Raw genomic sequence first — 22,159 nt, 5'->3', positions numbered from 1 at the left:
CCCCAGGGACTCTACAATCTGGGCATCATTATCTTTGCCAGGGGAAATGGTTATGGTAGGAAGTGTGAATACATGTTCTAAGGAAACAAGCTGTACATGTTCTAGAATGAAACCTGAGACACATCAGGAAGACAAGCTCATCATTCATTAAACTTTGATCATGGGAAATTATACTCCAGTAATAAAATCAGGCTACTGGACAAAACGCTAATTAGCAAGGTGTAGGCAGCAGAAGTAAATGAAAGGCCATGCTTACTTAAGACCTGGTGAGTCTCAAATACTTGGACCTAAAAACAAAAAAGAGGGGACTCTCAAGCTTGGCATTGCCCCGGGGTTTTGCTTTCCATTGTCACGGAGTGGCTGGCGCTCAGGGGACCCTCACTAGATGACCGATGACTAACAGCAGGCTCATTTCTGAGGCTTGGGTGGGTGTCTGGGCTCTAGTGGGGAGGACACAGGAACCCAGCAGGATTCCCACGTTCCCCGGTGGGTGATGCATGCTTCCAGGCTGTGGAGGCACAGTCTGCACCTGTCCTCAGCCAGAGGAGCAGCAGTTTCTTCTGAGGATGAAGGTGCTGGGTCTTTAGAAGTGTTAGACCCTCTCCCCACCATGCCACTGCTTAAGCCCACAATCTAGCAGGGCTATTTCCATATTTACCCTCACGGGTCCAGCAACAAGCCCACATTCAGTAAAGTTTCCTCTCATCACTGATGGACTTTCACATCCATTCTCTCACCAGATCTTCACAACAACTCTGCAAAGGAAGGATTTTTATTACTCTGTTTTACAGATGAGTAAACACGCAGATATGTCCAAGACCCCCAGCTATTAAATGACCAACTCAGGGCTCAGCCTTTTGAAGCTGTGTCAGCTTTCAAACTGCCTCAGAACTGCTGCGTATCAGCCATAACTAAACAGACCCCAGTGTGTATCAGCGGGGGATGGCAGGCCACTTAGACCAGGATGTGAACTGGCCCTCTGGGGTTCTCCCTAAAGAACCTTGGAGGCCACAGAGGGGAGATGACAGGGACGTTCTTCAAGAGGGAGCTCTGGGCCTCCAACTGGATGACATCTAAGAGTTTGCTTGGCGCCAAGTCATACGCATTTTACAATCTGAAATAACACTGGAACCGGGTCCCAGAGGACGCTTGCTTGCCACCGTCCTGAGACAGAAGCTAAAATAAGGGGGTGTCCAGGGCTCTGGGCAGCAGGTGTTTGCCTACAACTACAGAAGGCACTCCACATTAACAGCCGTGCAGCAGGACCTATGCTTGCTGGCCAGACCATCCCACCCCACTTGCTGCCTTTGATCTGCTACAGTAGGACTTTGATCTGTTTTACGGCAAGTGAGCCAGTTTCATTTGCAAAGGGGTCCTGTAAAGTCTATTACAAATGCACAAGTGTGCTGGAGGGCTAATGGTAAAGCGAGCTCCTTTGCCCAGTTCCTTTGTTATTAAGGTGCAGCTGCTTTTTCTTACAGTGAATAAATCTGGGTACTAAGTGACGATGATTTTTTTTTTAATGGAATTAAGTGGAAAATGATAGCTGTGAGCATACCAACATAAGAAGAAATTTCCCAGAGCTTAGCCACCTTCAAGCTCTTTCTCCAAAATACAGTGTTGCTAATGGGGTTCCCAATGGAAATTTGCCCCCAGAAAACACTGGACAAGTAAAACCTTGTTGTGAACAGCTTGGAACCGTGTCATAAAAGCAAAATGAAAGATGAAAAGGGGAGGTTCTGTTTCTTAAAAGGTAGGGATAACACTGACCATGGCAGAGAAGCTAAACCCAGCTATTAACCTTTGCTTTAGGACCAAACACTACTGGGGGAATGTAAAGTGATACAGCTGCCATGGAAAGCAGTATAGCAGCTCCCCCAAAAAAGTAAACATAGAATTACCTTATGATCCAGCCATACACACACATACACACACACACCAAGATTCTAACACATATTTGCACACCAGTGTTCATAGTAGTAGTATTCACAATAACCAAAAGGTAAAAGCAACCCAGTGTCCATCAAAAGATGAATGGATAAACAAAATGTAGTCTATACATACAATGGAATATTATTCAGCCTCAAAGGAAGGAAATTCTGATGCATGCCACAACATGGATGAACCTTGAAGACATTATGCTAAGTGAAATAAGCCAGTCACAAAAGGACAAGGATTCCATTTATATGAGGTCCCTAGAGTAGTTAAATTCAGAGATGGAGGGTAGAATAAAAGATGCCAAGGGCCTCGGGGGGAGAAGGGTGGAGACACTGTTTAATGGGTACAGAGTTTCCGTTTGGGATGATGAGAAAATTCTGGAGATGGATGGTGGTGATGGTTGCACAACAAGTGAATGTACATAACGCCACTGAACACTTAAAAATGGTTAAAATGGTAAATTTTATGTTATGTGTATTTTACAATAATTTTTTAGTAAAGTTAAGAAAGAAAAAACCAAACACTAAAGACTCAGTGGCTCAGAAGCTGCCCACAGCATCTGGATGCACAAGCTTGGAGGCCCAGAGTGGGGCGCCCGAGTAGCAGCTGCACCTGCGTTTCCCATGGTCGGCCAGTCGCAGATCATCCCACCACGCAGGGCTCGCAGAACAGGTCTGGGGTCCCAGAAATCTGGGCAGGATCACACAGGCCTGCTGCATAGACTTTTAAGAGGAAAAAAAATTACTAGCATTTCATTTTATTGTCCGGAAAACCATAACTGAAGCTAGTTAAGCCCTTGTGAAATGTCTGCCTTTCAGAGTGTTCTTTCTTCTGACAATAAAATAACCCTTTGTGATTTCATTGGGCTAATTCAGAACTTTTTTCCTCTGTGTAAACTGTTTTACAAGCAAATTTTTAAAAGCCTCTCAAAGCACAGCTGAACTCTACATACAGGAATGAAACATTTAATTTTCTCTAAAGGAGCAGTCCCCCAGTTGGTTCCCCTCGTCTGGAATCGCAAAGGCTGAGTTTCCTGTGAACCAGGCATTGAGACCTGGTTTTCTCAGTCTCCTCCAGCATTTGCTGGATGATAACTTGCAGGGCTTTTCCCAGCAGGCTAGCCGGAAGCGAAGGAGATAATGGAGGGACATGGACGAGCGCCGCGCACCCATTTCCATGATGCAAAGACAGGTAGTAGGTGTAATCGCAGACATACCTACAACCACACAAAACGCCAAGTTACTCCTTGGACCAGCCTCTAACCTCAGTGAAATGTAAGCAGAAGCGCCAATGAAGCATCCGCAAAGCATGAGGGAAGACTGCCACCAGGGAGACCCAGGTTTTGTTCTTCTGCCAAAGAACATGCTGCTGGGAATGAGCCATGGAGAGACCGGCTCTTGGCCTCATGTCCAGCAAGTGGCTGAACCCTGGAAGGGACCAGATTTTCAACCAACTAGTCCAAAACGTTCTCCCCTCAACCCCGTGAACCTTTCTCATTCATGTCTGCATTGAGTCATTTTGTTGTCACAGCTGCTCCAGGTCTTTGCTCACAACCCTGCCACCTCCACCTTTAGCAGGAGTTAACATAAATCTTTAAGTTAACGGATCCAGAGATAAGACAGGAAGAAACAAAAAAAAGAAGATAAGAAACAAAAAAAAAAACTAGATGGAACTAACTGGGGACGAGATGGCCACAAACCTGACCTCCAACAGACCCTGGGTCTCACTATGTGTTGATTTTTCTAAATTAGCATATTAAATGACACATCTACCGGCTGCCATAACTGGACATTAAGGACCAAAAAAGCATTAAAAAGGGGGTGGCACTCTAGTCCCCTGAAAAAGCCCTGCCCCTTCCCAGGTAGACTAATGCATATGCCTCCCCATCATTAGCCTCACTCCTATCTTTAAAATTAAATCCCTCTCACCAAGTGGGTGATAAGTTGATCTGTAAACTTAGTTCCTGCTTCTCCAATCTCTGACCGCTGAATAAGGCTCAACCCAAGCAGGAAAAAGAACCCTCTCCCGCTGAGGCAGGGCGCATCGGCTCAGCTAGGGCCTGAGCAGGGTCCATACAACTTAATTTGGTAACAAATTCTGGCATCCAACAAGGGGCGCATTCTGTCTGTTAACTCAGGGTTACTCACTGACCCAGGGCCAACAAAGCCGGCTAAATAACTGAGCTGTTTGCCCCAATTCTCAACCACTGGGCCAGTAAGGGCTACTAAATTAAGCCTGAGATTGAAAAGCAGCCAAGGATCAAGTGGAGCACTCCTCAGGTAAAGAACATCTCTTTGTTTCATGTGTGTGACATAAGCCCTAGTCTCTGTTCTTGATATGAGTGAAGAAGCTTCAATCTCTGTTCTATGTGGTTTTGTTTGTCCTAATGCTCTTGGAAATACATGCCACAACTGTGGGCATGGGTTGAGCACTTGAAGGCCACTATGGCGTTTGCCACCAAAAAGGATAAGTTGGTCATGCACCAGGGTAGATGAGCACTGGGTACCCTGCCAACCAGAAGCAAATGTCCGTGTAAGTAGGCACACTGTAAAACATTCACAGCCCCAACCTCTACAGCATTCCCACCTCTAGGGTATAGTCAAAAATCCAAGAGCACATCTTCTGTGTTGGTTCTTCTTGCCCTAACTTGCCATCCCGGGGCAAGGTATATGTCTCTGTTGGGTAGGTCCCTCCCCACTACCCTCCACCACAGATCCCTAGGGATCCCTCCTCTGAGACATGAACCCTTTAAAAATCTTGTTTTCATCAGATTTCAGGAAAATCACTTTGTCTAGTTGGGGAAGGAAGAAGAGGACCCCCAAATTGTCCAAAGTCCTTGGGTCCTCGTAGCTGAGAGTATAGAAAACTGGACACATACCAAATGGGCATTCGGCCTGCTGCCTGATTACCTGTAACAGAGCAGGGACACATCCTTTGTGAACAAGCCTCCTTGACTACCGGAGAGGCTCTTTAACTGAGCAATTTATCTGATTAGAGAACGCTTATTTCCCACTCCCCCTTCACCCTATCTCTGGGGACTGCTTGCTGAAAGATATCTCCTACAGCCCCACAGTGGGTCTGGGAACATCTAGTCACTGACTTAAGAGGGCCTTTATAGGGACTTCCCTGGTGGCGCAGTGGTTAAGACTCCGTGCTCCCAATGTTGGGGGCCCGGGTTCAATCCCTGGTCAGGGAACTAGATCCCACATGCATGCTGCAACTAAGAGTTTGCAAGCCACAACTAAGCAGGCCACGTGCCAAGACTAAGAAGCCGGCGAGCCGCAACTAAGGAGCCTGCCTGCCACAACTAAGACCCAACACAACCAAATAAATTAAATAAATAAACGTTAAAAAAAGGGGGGGAGCTTTATAACTAAGGCCCTCTTGGACAGTGTCTCCCCTTCCAGCCCCTGCGAAGATTGGTTCAGGTTTCAGTTAGAGCTCCTAAACCACTTGGTGTGGGTCAATCTTGTGGGATCTGCATCGCCACCAACCCTAAGAAGAGGCCACTGGGAAGTTGGAAACAGACTAAATAAGGACTCCCCAGTATGGGTAATCAAGCCTCTATCCCAGTGAACGCTGTTAAGGTGCATTCTCCATAACTGGAAATTCTTTGAGTAGCGCCCACTAACAGGGAGACAGCTTATTTTCTTTTGTAACACCGCATGGCCCCAATATAAACTGGCGGATGGAGAAAGTCGGCCAACTAACAACTCTCTAAATTCTAATACTATTTTTTAATTTGACCTCTATTGCCAGCGTTAAAAAAAAAAATGGGATAAGATCTCCTATGTCCAACTTTTCATGGCCCTTAGCCAAATAAAGGGCTTCTGGAAAAAATGCAAGGCTAGTTCAAATTTCTCTTTCCTGGAATTGGAATCTCAGCCTGAGGATCCTCTTGACTTCCTCCCTCTGCTAAGGGTAGCTGCCCCCGCTTCCAACAGTTCACCTAAGACTCCTGAGTCATCGACATCTACCCCTACCTCTCCTGAATCCCCGACGCTCTCTACTCCCTCAAGTTCACCACCTCCCTACTTGGTGCCCCCTCTTCCACCCAATGGGTGGTCCCCCTCCCCGACTCTTTCACCTCCATCTCTTGGTACACCTTCCTTGGGGACTAGTCCAATGCACACCTGTAGCAGCATTCAGTACCAACCCTCTGGAATCAATAAGCTATTACCCCTTCAGGAGGTTCCCAATGGAAAGGGCGAACTGACCACTGCGTAGGTACCCTTCTCTTCTTTGGATCTCTATAACTGGAAGGATCGATCCAAGGGTTTAAGGGAAGACCCCGAGGGAGTCCTTAATTTAGTTCGGGGAATACTGCACACTCATTTGAGTGGATATCCAAACCCTCCTAAACATCTTGTCGTCTGGGGAAGAAAAGGTACTGATTATAATTAATGCAAGGGAGGAAGCTGCTAAGACCAATCAAAATAACGCGGGGCATGCGGTATACCAGCCTGGAGTCCAGGCTGTTCCCGACACGGACCCTGGGTGGGGCCATCTAGAGGAAAATGGTCAGCAGCATCTCACACATTTCAGGAATTTGATTCTGAAGGGCATTCAATCAGCGGGGAAGAAACTGATAAATTGGAGTAGGTTCAAGGAGTCATCCAAGGACTGAAGGAAAATCCCTCAGCCTTCCTTTAGCACCTAAGGGAGTGTCTCCGAGTGTATACAAACATAAACCTGGTGTCATTGGAAGGGCAGGCCATTATTAAGTACCATCTTATTTCCCAGAGTGCCCCAGACATTAGCAGAAAATTACAAAAGTTGGAGAGAGGGCCCACCACACCTACTTCCCGGCTGGTGGAATCAGCATTTCGGGTGTTTAACAACCGGGATCTGGAGGCCGATACAAAGGAAAATAAACGAGCAGAACAAACTGCCAGTTCTCTGGCTTTAGCAATTCAGGGTTAATCGACCTCCAAGGGATGACACCCACCCCCCGCCCCCCCCCCCCACACACACACAAGGGACCCTGTAACATCAATGAGTCGCCTGGGATTTCGAAGACCATGCCCACAGTGGAGAGAAGGGCTTAAAGACAATCAGTGTGCTAACTGCATAGAGGAGGGCCACTGGAAGGGGGAATGCCTCAAATGTCTCAGAAGGAGACTAAGTGGACCACCATGTCCTGGCCCACCCTCATTGGTCACACACATAAAAGAAGAGGACTGAAGGGGCCCAGGGGCTCCTAGGAGCACCCCGGAAATTACCCCCAAGAAGCCTTGGCTGACCCTGACTACAGGTGGCAAAAAGGCTGACTTTTTAGTCAACACAGGGGCCACTTACTGGGTCCTGAACACCCAACAAGGCAAAATGACCAAAGATAAATATAAGATAATGGGAGTGAAAGGGAAGCCGCAGGAAGGCAATATTATAGAGCATCTTGAGTGCGATTTGGAAGGAAAAAAGTTATCTCACTCTTCCCTGTATGTCCCGGAATGCCTAATTCCTCTAATAGGAAGAGATTTAGTATATAAATTGGGAGCTACATTTTATCTCAGAGACACAAAACTTAACATCAAAATACCTAAGACTCCCTTCCATTCCATAGTGCTCATGCTACCACCCTCTGCCAAGAATAATGGCTCAATTAACCTTGAGGGGATTAATCCCTCAGTATGGGCCCACGACACTGTGGGCAGAGCCAGGAGGGCACCACCAGTCGTGGTCAAGCTGCGACCCGCCTACAATCACCCAAATAAAAAACAATACCAATTAAGCAAAGAAGCCCTAGCGGGCATTAAATAGAAAGTCTACTCAAACAAGGGCTTCTTAGACCCTTCCATTTTCCTTGCAAAACTCCTAATCTGCCAGTAAAAAAAAAAACCAAAAACAAGAGATACTGGCTAGTTCAGGACCTCCAAGCTGTAAATGAAGCTATGGAGGAAATTCACCCAGCGGTGCCAAATCCCTACACCTTACTCTCTACCCTAAACTGCGAAAGGATTTGGTATTCAGTGTTAGATTTAAAAGACACCTTCTTTTGTGTGCCCTTAGCCCTGTAATCTCAGTACATTTTTGCATTTGAATGGCAGGTGGCAGCATGAAAAAACAACATTTTTGCTGGATGGTTCTGCTCCAGGGATTTAAAAACTCTCCCACCCTTTTCGGAAAGGTTTTAGCTGAGGCTCTTAGTGACCTTGAGTTAGAACAAGGGACTAGGACTTCCCTGGTGGCACAGTGGTTAAGAATCTGCCTGCCAACGCAAGGGACACCAGTTCAAGCCCTAGTCCAGGAAGATCCCACATGCCGCAGAGCAAGTGAGCCCGCATGCCACAACTACTGAGCCCGTGCACCTAGAGCCCATGCTCCACAACAAGAGAAGCCACCGCAATGAGCAGCCCGCGCACCGCAACGAAGAGTAGCCCCTGCTCGCCACAACTAGAGAAAGCCCACACGCAGCAACAAAGACCCACTGCAGCCAAAAATAAAATATAAATTAATTAATTAATTAAAAAAAAAAAGAACAGGGTACTATACTTCAATATGTGTATGACATTCTAATCGCCACCCCACCAAAGAGCTTTTCGACCATAACACAGTTAATGCCTTAAATCATCTGGCCGAGAGAGGATATAAAGTTTCAAAGGAAAAAGCCCAAATCTCCCTCCAGCAGGTAGAACACTTAGGGTTTAATAATAGAAAAGGGGCACAGAGCACTATCCAAGGAGAGGAAAGAACATATTTGCCAGATGGCACCCCTAGTACGAGAAAACAGCTCAGGGTTTCCTGGGAATGCCTGAGTTCTGCCACATACGGATCCCCAATTCTGCCTTAATTGCTAAGCTCTCGTATGAACAATTAAAAAGGAAGGACCTTGACCATTTTGAGCAGACCCCCAATTGTGACTGGGCATTCCTAGAACTCAAAAACCATCTCATGAGAATCCCCGTGTTACCTTTACCCTACCTGAGTCTCCCTTTCCATCTACATGTACATGAGAGAGGAGAAACTGCCCTGGGCTTGCTTAAACAAAAACTTGGACCTCTGACTCAGGTTGTAGCCTGTTTTTCTAAACAATTGGACCAAACTGCTAAAGGAGGGCCCCCATGTTTACAGGCTGTAGCTGCTACTTCTCAGCTTCTCAAAGAAGCTAACAAATTAACTTTTGGACAGCGTCTGACCATCTGGACCCCACACCACCTCGTAAAGTTAAGGGGGGCAGACTGGTTATCCTCTGGTCAAACCCTCCAAGTCCAAGCCATGCTTCTAGACAACCTGTCTGTGACTCTGAGGCGCTGTAATGGCCTTAACCCTGCCTCCTTGCTACCTCAGACAGGTCCAAAATTAACTCATGATTGTGAGGAAGTTATGGAACAGGTTTATTCCAGCAGGCCTGACTTAAAGAGCTCCCCTAGAGAGAAGGCAGGATTGGAATGGTTCACTGATGGGAGTTGCTTTATGAAAGATGGAAAACAAAAGGCAGGCTACACAGTGGTTTCTGTCACTGAAGTGGTGGAAGCTAAAAGCCTTGCCCTCTGGCTGCTCTGCTCAGAGGGCTGAGTTAATTGCCCTAATCAGAGCACTAGAACTGGGGAAAGGGAAAGTTGTCAATATCTACACTGACTCTAAATATGCTTATTCAATCCTACACACCCATGGGGCCATCTGGAAGGAGAGGGGAATGCTGACCTCAGGGAATAAACAGATTAAAAATGGGGGGGGGGAATTATGAGGCTGCTGGAGGCTATACCCCTGCCAAAGAGTATAGCCTGTATTCACTGTAGAGGCCATCAAAAGGGAGAAGCAGAAATAATAAGAGGAAGTAACAGAGCAGATATGGCAGCTCAACAAGTAGCAGAGGGTGGGGACAGACTTCAAACGTCACTCCTACTGGTACTCCCAGATCCTAACTCTTACACTCCCATATACACCCCAGAAGAAAGAGAAAAGCCTTTGAGATGGGGCTATTTTAAAAGCCCAGAGGGGCTTCCCTGGTGGCACAGTGGTTGAGAATCTGCCTGCCAATGCAGGGGACACGGGTTCGAGCCCTGGTCTGGGAAGATCCCACATGCCGCGGAGCAACTAGGCCCATGAGCCACAACTACTGAGCCTGCGCGTCTGGAGCCTGTGCTCCGCAACAAGAGAGGCCGCGATAGTGAGAGGCCCGTGCACCGCAATGAAGAGTGGCCCCCGCTTTCCGCAACTAGAGAAAGCCCTCGCACAGAAATGAAGACCCAAAACAGCCAAAAATAAATAAATAAACAAATGTAAAAGCCCAGAATATCAGGAATGGATGGTTAACGATCATGGGCAGCTGTTCCTCCCATCAGCTACTGCACTCCAAGCCATCCGGGAAGCTCACCAGAGCACATGTTATGGGCAGGAGGCCCTGTGTCAATGGCTCACCAAATCCATGACTACTCCCAACTTCTGAAGTCTCCTTAAACAGGTGGTTGAAGCTTGCCCTGTCTCCAGAATAACCCCAACACTTACCGCCCACCAAGGTCAAGGGAGTGACTCCCACCCAGTATAGAGGCACACATCCAGGTCAAGACTGGCAAACTGATTTTACAGTAATGCCCCGGGCACAAGGAAATTTTTTAGATATTTGCTGGTTTTGACTGACACGTCTGGCTGGATGGAGACATTCCCGACCCAAACCAAGACTACCTCGGAGATCTCTAAGGCCCTGCTCAAAAAAATAATCCCTCAGTTTGGGCTCCCTAAATCCATTCGAAGTGACAGTGGGCCCGCCTTTGTTTCTCAAATTACTAAGGAAGTCTCTAGAGCCCTAGGAATTAAATGGAGTTTACACTCTTCTTGGAGACCACGATCTTTAGGAAAAGTAAAAAAACAAATGAAACTCTCAAAAGAAATGTAGCCAAACTATGTCAAGAGACTCATCAACCTTGGATCTCCCTTCGCCCCACAGCACTTTTGAGAATGCAATTAGCCCCTAAAGGAAAGCTCAGGTTAAGTCCATAAGAGATCATGTACAGGAGGCCCATTCCTGAAGGACCCGGCTACAAAGCCAACCTTAGGGATATGGACCAAATGAAATATGCCTTACAGAGAGGGGAAATAATCAAAGCTTTACACGCCTAAGGGAATCAGGAATTGCCTTCCCCTTCTGACATGGTTTTACATTCTTTGTACCCTGGGGATTGGGTTTATTTGAAAACCTGGAAGGCTGGAAATCCACAAGACCAGTTAGACCCCAAGTGGACAGGACCTTATCTTGTTATCTTGACCAATCATTCAGCCTGACAATTGCAGGGCATAACTCCGTGGGCCCACCATACCAGAGTGAAGACGGCACCTACACCTGAGGAAGAAGTTACTGAGCCACGCACTCAATACACCTGTGAACCTGTCACAAACCTTAAGTTACTTTTGAAAAGGACTAACTTACCAATAGATAAGTAATGTGGTGGACAGGCTTATTAGTTGGTCTTGTCATTACTATTGCCTTACTTGGCTTCTGCTGTTCTGCCAAACCCCTCCCTCTGGCAAACACCTCCTCTGTCCATGCTGGACATATGGGATATTAACATTGGAAGCAGGATGAGTGGCCATTATTGTCTATTCTTTCTTCTCTGCTCTATCTATCTCTTACAACCATCCACACAGAATGGGAATTTAATGCAATAGTAAATTTCTCGAGAATTATAGCCTGTGGACAAAATCTATCCCAGTGCTGGATCTGTCACCCCCACTCTCCAAGTGACACCTACGGATTAAAGGTATTACATTTTACCCCTAAGAATGATAACCTCACTCTCACCTTGGCTAAACCTACCCCTCTTGAAGTTCATATCCCATCCCTAACGCAGCTTCCCTGCTTGGATTCCCTCTAACGAATACAAAGCACTCACTCTAAAGTGCTCTGATCGTCTTGCTGCCACTGCCCATATTAAACGCCCCTACCAAAGGGAGGAACTTGCAATAACACCTTAGGGCTGCTCTGGACTCTGATCAATGCTTCTTCCATTATCCCACAATTTAAGTACCCCGGGATTGACTCCTGTGGAAATCTCACCTGTTGGTGCCCTCTGAACCAACTTGATGAATACACACAGGGACCAGAAGGGAGATGTACTTATTGGAGAGGGAAAATGCCAGTTGTCTGGCATTTAGTATATGGCCCTCCTAAGGCCTGGGGAAAAGCCACTAGTCAAGAATCCCTCAGTAAGCCCCGCTATGCAGGTGGGCCTCTCTCCCCACACTGCAAGGGCACCCCCTCTTGGGCTAGCCACTTATGGAGGTGGTTCAACTCCCCAGAACATAAGCTCCCCCTGGGTACCTGTTCCTTTGTGGCCCAAGAATAAACCAACTGCCCCATCAGACCAACCCCAACTCCGCCTTCCCTTCTCTGGAGTGGGCTCTAGCCCTTCCTTGTTTAGATAATGCCCAGCTGGGGGAACACTGCATGCTAGGCCAGCTAAATTCTCGGAACCTAGGTATAACCATTCATAATATCACCCTGCCCTGAGATAAAAGAGCAATAGGATTGCTATTGATCATTCTGGCAGGAATAGGGACTGCTCCAGACTAGCAGCTCCCTGGGGAGGCTTCGCATACCATGAAATCACTCTACAGAATCTCACCCAGGCCTAATTGCTACTATCCTGCTTATCTTTGGGCCTTGCCTCCTTAACTGCCTTGTCAACTTCCTTAGTAAACAGCTTGAAGCCATCAAACTTTAGATGATACTAACACAAGGGTACAAGCAAGTGGGACTGCAGCTTGGCGACAATCAGACTTATTTTAGGCTAGTCAGGAACAGTTCTGCTCCTCTAATCCAGGGAAAAATTATGCTCAGGTTCAGCAGGAAGCAGTTCAGAAGTCAGACCTTTGCCCTTCAACGCCCCTCAAGAATGAGGAGCAATAACAAGGAAAGGGGGATTTTATTGCCAGAGCTTCTCCAGGTCTTTGCTCAAAACCTGCCAACCCCCACCTTTAGCAGGAGTTAACATAAATCTTTAAGTTAAAGGATCCAGAGATAAGAAAGAAAGCTACAAACAAACAAACAAAAACAGGTGGTACTAGCTGGGACCAAGATGGCCAGGAACCTGACCTCCAACAGACCCTGAGTCTCCTTATATGTTGATTTTACTAAACCAGCTTAACATGCTTAATAAGACACACCTACTGGTGTCCAGGACCAGCGATTAAGGACCATAAAAAGGATAAAAAGGGGGTGGCACCTCACTCCCTCAAAAAAGCCACGCCCCTTCCCAGGCAGACTAATGCATATGCCTCCCCATCATTAGCCTCACTCCACCTCCCTTTGTCTTTATCTTTAAAATTAAATCCCTCTCACCAGGTAGGTGAGAAGTTGATCTGTGAACTTAGTTCCCACTTCTCCATTCTTTGGCCACTGAATAAAGCTCGAACCCAAAGGGAAAAAGAACAGAGGCCAGGCTAGGACCTGAGCAGGGTTCATAGGACTTAATTTGGTAACAATTTGTTCATTCATTCTTTGCAGGGAGGAGTAACTATCTCCTAGGGGGTCAGAGTCTGGAGAAAAAAAGGTAAATTAATCTTCATCTGGGCTAAACCAGAAGTTAATCCACAACTTTGCCAGCAATAAATAAAAATAAAACATCCACAAAATGTTAGTGGCTCTCAACATCCCCATCCCATCCCTCCTCCTCTGCCAGCCACCAGGCCGGTGAGTGGGAGGGGGCCTCGGAACCAGCCCTGGGCGTGAGTGAGCAATGGGCCAGAGTGCAGGGTGACTCTGGGCTGTTCCCTGCCGCCAAGCACCCAGCTGGATGGCACAGGATGGCACATCCCAGGAGAAAGGCTGGTCAGAGGCCACTTCAGCCCTTCCTCCTCCCCTACGTGCCCAGGAACAAAACGCACCTGCCTGCGTCTCGGGAAAAGGCCACCTCCACGCCCTCGACCACCGCGCTCCTGCTGACTGCCCTCATGCTGACTCCCGAAGCGATCACTTCTGGGCCATCCGGAAGGCACACGCCGCACTCAGGGTGGAAGCCCCGGATGTCGGCGTCCCCGTAGCCCCAGTTCTTGCCGCACTGTTCCAGAAAGATGGCCTTGGCGGTGGGGTCCATGCCCACATGCACAACGAGCTGTGTGAACACACGTGGCGGCAGGAGATTAGGGAAACTGAGGTCTGCTCTCCCCCCAGACCACACAGAGGGAGAGCTCCGGGGTGCAAGACACCTCAACATCCCAAATGTGCCAGCATCACCCCCATCCCCTGCCTGCTTCCCCTGATGAATGTGCTGGAACGAAAAACAGCTGGATAGAAACCCATGTGGCATCTAATTTAAATACTTTTATATTTTAAAATATTCTTACAGGGTAGTATATTCCCTTTTTCCCTGGGGGATCCAGCTGGTATCTAAGCATGTCCCAGGAGAAGCTTAGCCTTTCTGTGGAGGCTTCCATCTCTTTTATGAAACTCCTTAATAAAGGAAGTTAGTAACAGTCTAATAAAATAGTTAGAATTTTTTGAGCCAATTATTTTTCCTCTTTGAAAAAATAGCTGATTGTTTTATCAAAATATTTGGGGTGTTGTCTTAATGGTTTGGTGGTCTATGTTTTATTAATATTATCTGGTCATCGTATTTGGGGGATATTTGTACCAGCTTCCTATACAGTAACTCTGTTGTGGTAAGATAGGCTGGGAGTGATGAAGATGGGCCTCCCCAGGTGGGCCACTCTCCCATCTCCCAGTGGGGCTGCCCTCAAACTGCTCTCCTAGGTCCAAGAGGTCCTTGCCTCTCAGCCCACCTCACAACCCACCTGCCCTGCAAGGGCCTGGCTGGGACCTAACCCAAGGGCCTCTCTGTTAGGTGGAAACTACCTTTGGGTCCCGGCTGGGAATAAAGCTTCCATTTCTTTTCCTCCTTCTCTCTCTCCAGAGTCTTATTCCAAGATCTACTCTGTCTTTCATCTTAAACTTTTACAAATAGACCCTTATGAAATCATCTGGGCCCTTACTGGTGGGATGCGGGGGCAGGGTACACTTCAGCCATCAACCCTAGAAACAGTGTCCTGAGGTTCACAGGTTCTGGGTCTCCACCACATAATCAGCCCCCTGTCCCCCAGCCCAACTGCCTCCCCAGCTGTCATTTACTTGCGGTTGAAGATCCTCCCAGATTCTGGTGACCCTCTGCTTCACCTCTCTGTAATCCACTGGCAGTTGAAGAATCTGCAGCTCCACCTCCATGTCACTCCCCAGACCCAGCTTGGAGAGTTCCTGCAGAAAGAAACAGGTGGACTCATCTTGCCTTATGGAGGGCCAAGGGGAGTTCCTGAAAAGCCAACATCGGGGTCATCCAGTCCATTCTCAGGGCCTTCTGTGGGCCTGGACCCTGCCCTCAAGGAGTGGCGAGGGGCCAACAGGGGGGCCGTGGTTCCTGCCCCACGCACAAGGCCCCACATAGCTGCTTCTGTCAAGGGGCACGTACCCCAGAGGCATGCCTGACCCAGTCTGCAGGTTAGAACATAGTTCACAGAGGGGATGCAGGGGAGTTCTAGGGGACAGATGTGGGTGAGCCAGATGAAGAAGCTGGAGAAGAGTGTGCCAGGCAGAGGGAGCTGCAGAGGCACAGGGAGCTTAGAACAGGAATTTATCATCTCACAGTCTTGCAGGACAGAAGTCCAAAATCACGGTGTCAGCAGGGTCATCCTCCCTCTGAACCTGGTAGGAGAAGGATCCTACCTTGCCTCTTCCAGCTTCTGGTAGCCCCCCATAGTCCTTGGCTTGTGGCAGCATAACTGCAGTCTTCACATCACCTCCCCTTTGTGCATGCTTGTTTTTGTGTCCAGATTCCCCGCTTTATAAGAACACTTCACCCATTACACTCTATAAGGCGGTGCTTTCCAGAAGGCTGATGGCATTACTCTTGCCGAAGTAGAAAGTGCAGGGAAGCCAAACTGTAGTTCTCTGTGGCCTTTATAGAGCTATAGGTGTGGAATGGAGTGCATTTGACATTGGACTTGACACCTCTGTGTATTTTACATATCTGAAAGACAATGCCCAGGAGACTGAAAGGCCCTGCTTCTGCTTATCAGCTGTTTCCTTTCAAGCCTCTAATCTGATGCTCAAACAGCCTTGACTAGAGGCTGACATTAGAATCCCTCCACTGTTGGATTCTAGTGGAACTCCTGGTCTAGGGCTGCACTCCACAACCAGCCACCTTGACATTTCAGTGCAGGAAATAGGAATAGGCACTCTAGGTAGAATAAATACAGATGTCACACATTGCCTCACATCAGCTCAGGTCATGTTTTGCCATCAAATAGGTTAAGGAAAACTTCTAATATTTAGAAATCTTTGGATGTCAGAATTGCAGATAAGGGATTGTGGACCAGTATAAACTTGAACTTGTTCAAGTATTACCATGGAATTATTCTCCAGTATCTTCCTGGCATATTTTCTCTCCCTAACTAGAATGTCTCCCTCTTCCTCTTTCCCTCCCAGTTGTCCCTACAGAGAGAGCTGGCAGCTTGGGAGATCTGCCCTGTCACCAGCTCTAGGGACTCTGCTAAGGGGCAGCCAGCCTCCCCTGGAAAGAGGTGACCACTGTCGCCCACACTGTGGGGCTGGAAGTCCTGGGGCCTGCTGATTCCCCTAGAGTACTTTCAGCAAGGGGAGGAACAATTGGAGCCAATAGACATCAGCCACTGAGGACAGAGGGCAGACAGGAGGGTAACCGCACCTCCACTGGCTGCAGGCCTCCCAGGGCCTTGGCCAAGCTGCCTGGATGGCTATGGGAAGTCTGCAGCCATCCTGAGGTCACCAGTATGTGTGGTAAGCTGTACTGGTATTGGGAGGGGGAGCTATGGACTGAAAATATGCCCTCCCCCACCAAATTCATATGTTGAAACCCTAACCCCCAATGTGATGGTATTTGGAGATGAAGTCTTTGGGAGGTAATTAGGTTTAGATGAGGTCATGAGGGTGAGGCCCCCATGATGGGATTAGGGCCCTTATAAGAAGAGGAAGAGACCAGAGCCCTTCTATCTCTGCAATGTGAGGGAGGACATAACCAGAAGGCAGTCATCTGCAAGCCAGAAAGAAAGTTCTCACCAGGAACCAAATCTGCAGGCACCTTGATCTTGGACTTCCAGCCTCCAGAACTGTGAGAAATACATGTGTGTTGTTTAAGCCACTCAGCCTATGGTATTTTGTTATAGCAGCCCAAGCTGACTAATACAGGTGAGCTTCCAGTTGGTAATGAGATGAGGCCTGGTTGAGTTTCAGATACATGCCAGTTCATCCATCCAACTCATTATAACTCTTGAAGGTGACACAGCCAACCTGGGACTGAAGTCAGAATCTGATTTGGGATATTGAGGAACTCCTTCCAACCTGCAATCATGGAAAGAGTCTCCAGGCACTGACTTATGTGGACACTCTGCTCCCTCAAGCATGTGTTCTCCCGCTCTCTCTCTCTCTCTGTCTCACAGACACACACTTGGTGCCCTGGGCCATCTACACTGTGACCCATGGCAGACAATAGCATTTTACAAAAAACAGGCCAAGCTGGTGGTCATCAGCAGCCTAAGCCTGGAATGAGGAGGGAACAGGGCAGAAGGGGGACACATGCAAAGCGAGACCCCGACTATAGTGCTGCAGGGAAAGGCATGGGCTTTGGAGTCAGAAAGACGAAGGTTTGAGATCTGGCTCTGCCACCTTTCACTGGGCAAACTTGGGCATGTTATTTAGGCTTGGTGCATCTCAGTTTTCTCATCTGTGAAATGGGCATAATTAAAAGCCAGAGGGGTTTTCACAAATGTTAAATGATTCACAAAAAGTGCCCAGCACAGCATCTGGCACAATCGGGACTTTATATGAGGGATCGATGCTTATAATTAATCCATATTAATTTGAAAAAGTCATGCAAGAGGGATTTATTGAAAGTGATATTTATTAGAATTTGATGAGCTTGGGCCTGTCAGAAGCAGTGAGTAGAACATTCTGCATAAGCAGTCGGCAGGCCACTGGCTGCCACCACCCTTTCTGCCAAGGAGGGTTGATTGTTTTAGCAAAGAGAGTATGCGTTCTGTGCAGACCAGAGAGAGCCAGGGGTTTGTGCTTTTCAGACTGGCACACTTTCTCAGCTAGAACTGCAGAGTGTTTTGTGCTCAAGGGGGCAGGGACAAAGCCTGGTATAACCGTCACCAAAGTACAATTCAGGGTACTGTTCTAGCCACAGGAACCACCAGGCTCTGCAGGGAGCTGAGTGCCCATGCCAGGCCCATAATCCCGCAAAAAGCCTGAACCCCACCAGTCACAAAGGTCCTCAGGAATCAGAGAGTCATGCCTTCTGCCTTTCTCCCATTTCTTCTTGCCTCCATGTCATCCGAGATCTGGTCACCAGGAACACATGCCAGTTTAACAAAGGGAACCGAAAGAAGGAGAAAAGACACCAGTTGCTCTCTGAATTGTTTTTAAAATCCACCGAGACTGTGGCACCAACTGGTGTTGCAAAGCGGTTGCTGTTTTTCCAAAATCTGATTCTTCCCTTATCAAATGAGAGTCTGGGGCTAGTACCAGGAAACAGGAAAGCATTTCTTCACTCAGGCATTCAAGAAAAACTCCCCGAGTGCGTGCAATGCGGTCCTCTGCCAGGGCTTGGCGTGTCCTGGAGGGTCACATTCTCAGAGGAGACGCAGACCAGGAACGGGACGTGATCACAAGAGTCCTGGTTCCGGTTCCAAGGGCTGTGTTTGGCCCCCGCCAGCTGCGGAAGCCTGAAGGTGAGGACCCCCGACTAGGGCATTAGGAAGGGGCCCAGACCCTGCTTTTTCCTCTCCCTACTGTGTGGGTTTGGGAAAATTATTAAAACTTGCTGAGCCTCAGTTTCTTGATCTGCAAAACATAGTAATAACAGGACCTCCCTCGCAAGGGTTGCTGTGAAGGTTAAGCAAGACTGTGCACATGGAGTTGCAGCCTAAGAGGGCTGCACAGAGGGGGCTCTGACTGGGGCTTGGAGGATTAAAAGACTGTTCGAGGGAAAGGAATAGCGGGAGCTTGGAGGTATGTGCAAACACCCACCCTCCCTCCCTCCCTCCCTTCCTTCCTTCCTTCGGCCCTTCCTCCCTCCCTCTCTCCCTCCTTCCCTCTTCCTTCCATTCTTCTCTCGTTCACTTATCCATCAGTCATCAGATGTGGACTAGGCACTCCTGCGTGCAGCCTCTGTGCTGGGCTCTGGCTGAGGGTCTTGGTGTGCCTGTGTGTGCATGTCCGGGGGCTGACCATGGAAGAGGAAATGACAGCTAGTTCTTCTTGACCTGCAGGGCTGGAAGGGACCTGGGAACCATCGGGTGCTCAGACACAGGCCTGGGCTCCCTCCGACCTCATCAGGCTGGAGGTGCTCCGGGGAGAGAGAAACTAAGGCCAGAGCTGGGGAGGGGCTCACCAGGCCCAGGAAGAAGCCCATAGAGGTGACAGGAGGCCTAGCATACTAAGTATAGGACAGCCACCGGTGGAGCATAATGTAGCCATTCGAAATGATTTTACAAAGAATTTATTGATATAGGAATACCCATGAAAAGAAGTAAGTTTAAAAATCAGGATCTCAGACTGTTTCCTGCAGCCATTTATGGAAATGGAAACATACAGAAAATGGTCATCCCTTAAGGGGAGAATTAGGCGAGATTGCTATTTCTTTCTATACTCGTCATAACATTTTCACAATGGAATATTTTTGTATGTAATATTTTTCTGGTTCTAAAAGCTTAACAAAGAGTCTAGTAATCAGACTAGCTGCCCCTGGAGCATCCTCGCTGTGTGCAGGCACTACACCCCGCACCCTACCCCAGTCCCCCGATGATGTCACCATTTTACAGATGACAAAACCGAGGATAAGTTTAAAAGAAGGGAGGAGTTCCAGGGAGTAGTCACAAAGGAGATGTTACCACAACATTGGGGTCAACAGTGTAGGGCTTGGGATAGTTCCCAGGTCACTCTCCTTTCCTTAACAAAGCCAAGTTCCGTTCTCTATATGTGACGACTGTCCCAGCCTGCGCCCAATATCTTTTGGTTATTCCTCCAAACTAGTGGGTCTCTTGCCTGAAAAATCCAGTATGAAAAACAGTGACCCCGTAATTCCTAATCCTCTAACTAGAGCAGTTGTCTCCAAATAGTTTTGATTGTATGCCCCTATTGATAAAAGATTTTAGTGTGCACACACACGTGTGTGCATGCACGTGCACACACACACACACTATCATTAGCTGATGTCTTCATGTCTTAAGGCATGATACACACTGCATGTGGGCTTCACTGTTAATAAGTGGATGTATATCTATATTTTCGGTGGTTTTCTTAATTCTTCCCTTTTTTTGGCCAATTTCTTATTAGATTATTCTTGTTTTTACATCAAAATGTGTCTGGGAGAGAACTCAGATGAGGTTAGGAAAAGGGTCACTTGGCTGTTTTCACATGTTTGTTCAGGTTTGCACCATGTTATCTTATATCTGTGGGGTTTTTGAAGATCATTTTTGTAAGGATTCCGTGATCATAATTTGAGGCTTAGTTTAATTAAAACTGGATAATATAATTCTGAAACCCATTAACTGGGCTGAAATACTCTGTAATAAAATAAAAATGATTCAAAGACGGAGGGCCTATCACCATGGTGTCCCTTGCTCCAAGGGTGACACGTTCCCTCTTCCCTCAGGAAACCAAGCCTGTCCCGGGACCTGCAGATGTACAAAGCCAGGTCAGCTTTGGTCCAGCTATGAAATTTAGTTTTATAGACTAAAAACATAGAGATTCACACCCATTAGGATGGCCACTATGAAAAAAAAAAAAAAAGATAGCAAGTGTTGGCAAAGATGTGGAGAAACTGCAACCCTTGTGCACTGTTGGTGGGAATGTAAAATGGTGCAGCTGCTGTGGAAAACAGTACGGACACTCCTCAAAATATTAAAAATAGAATCATCATGTGATCTAGCAATCCTATGTCTGGGTACATATCCAAAAGAATTGAAAGCAAGAGCTCAAAGAGATATTTGTACATTCATGTTCATTGCAACATTACTCACAATAGCCAAGAGATGGAAGCAACCCAAATGTCCATTGATGGATGAATAAACAAAATGTGATCTATACAATCAATGAAATATTATTCAGCCTTAAAAGGAAGAAAATTCTGGCACATGCTACAATATAGATGAGCCTGGAAGACATTCTATGCTAAGTGAAATAAGCCAGTCACAAAAAGACAAATACTGTATGATTCCACCTATATGACGGATCTAAAGTGGTCAAACTCATAGAGACAGAAAGTAGAATAACAGTCATCAGGGGTTTGGGGGAGGGGGAAATGGGGAGTTGTTGTTCAACAGATACAGAGTTTTAGTTTTGCAAGATGAAAAGTTCTGAATATCCGCTGCACAACGTGAATATACTTAACACTACTGAAATGTACACCTAAAAATGGTTGAGATGGTAAATTTTATGTGTTTTTAATCACAATTTTTTTAAAAAAACCATAGAAATGGAAATCCTGATATTTTCATCCTGTCCTCCAACGGATCAACTTGCAAACCCCATTTTGGAAATGATTTTGGATCCTCAAGAAGGTGCTGATGTAGGAAGTATTGGAGGACAAGGGGTCGGTGGGCCTGCACACCTCTCACCTCTGCTTAGAAGGTTGGGCAGGAAAGGGTTAACCCAGCAGGCTGTGGCTGCTCAAACTCTGCACATTTCCAAGAAACACCTGTCTTCAGGACTGGCCCTTGGCTGGCTCCTGGGAGAAAGAGCTCTGAGCCCTTGGCATGTTCTGCTTGTATGCCTGTGGCCTTGGGTCACACTGTGCTAGTTTTTATTAGAGTTTATGCCAACTGTGTGATTTATGGTGGATGCCTGTTTTTGCTCTGGAGTTTGAGTAGCTGAGGTCAGGCAGGCAGGCACTGCATACCTATGTGACTGACTCCAATAAAAACCCTGGACACCAAAGCTCCGATAAGCTTCCCACGTTGACAACACTTCACACCTGCTGTCACATGGCATTGCTGGGAGAGTTACATGTATCCATGCAACTCCACTGGGAGAGGACACTTGGAAGCTTGTACCTGGTCTCTCCTGGTCTTTGCTCCATGCACCTTTCCCTTTGGTGATTTCAATACGGATCCTTTCACTGTAGTACACTGCAACCGTGAGTATAACAGCTTTTCTGAGTCCTGATTCAGGTGAATCTTGGAGCCTGACGGTGGTCTTGGAAACCCCCTGACACAGAGGTATCTCAATGGCTCTTGAATCCTGGCCTCTCCTTAA

General features: G+C 47.4%; 1 protein-coding gene across 7 annotated transcripts in view; it reads right to left on the bottom strand.

The window, feature by feature from the left end:
- Positions 1–22,159, bottom strand: part of PGPEP1L (pyroglutamyl-peptidase I like) — a 64,124-nt gene that overhangs the window by 13,114 nt on the left and 28,851 nt on the right. For 3 of the 7 annotated variants that reach the window (XM_036843825.1, XM_036843821.1, XM_036843823.1), the window contains 3 exons: positions 15,002–15,124; positions 13,762–13,988; positions 2,673–3,154 (listed from right to left, as the gene is read on the bottom strand). In XM_036843825.1, coding sequence (XP_036699720.1) covers positions 2,914–3,154; positions 13,762–13,988; positions 15,002–15,094 — 561 coding nt within the window. In that variant the 5' untranslated portion in view covers positions 15,095–15,124 and the 3' untranslated portion in view covers positions 2,673–2,913. The other 4 variants (XM_036843822.1, XM_036843826.1, XM_036843827.1 and 1 more) reach the window with 3 other exon arrangements.

The sequence above is a fragment of the Balaenoptera musculus genome, chromosome 2 (assembly GCF_009873245.2).
Source record: "Balaenoptera musculus isolate JJ_BM4_2016_0621 chromosome 2, mBalMus1.pri.v3, whole genome shotgun sequence".
NCBI lineage: Eukaryota > Metazoa > Chordata > Mammalia > Artiodactyla > Balaenopteridae > Balaenoptera > Balaenoptera musculus.
The sequence above is the reverse complement of the archived record's forward strand: the minus strand, read 5'-3'. Positions and strand labels throughout refer to the sequence as shown.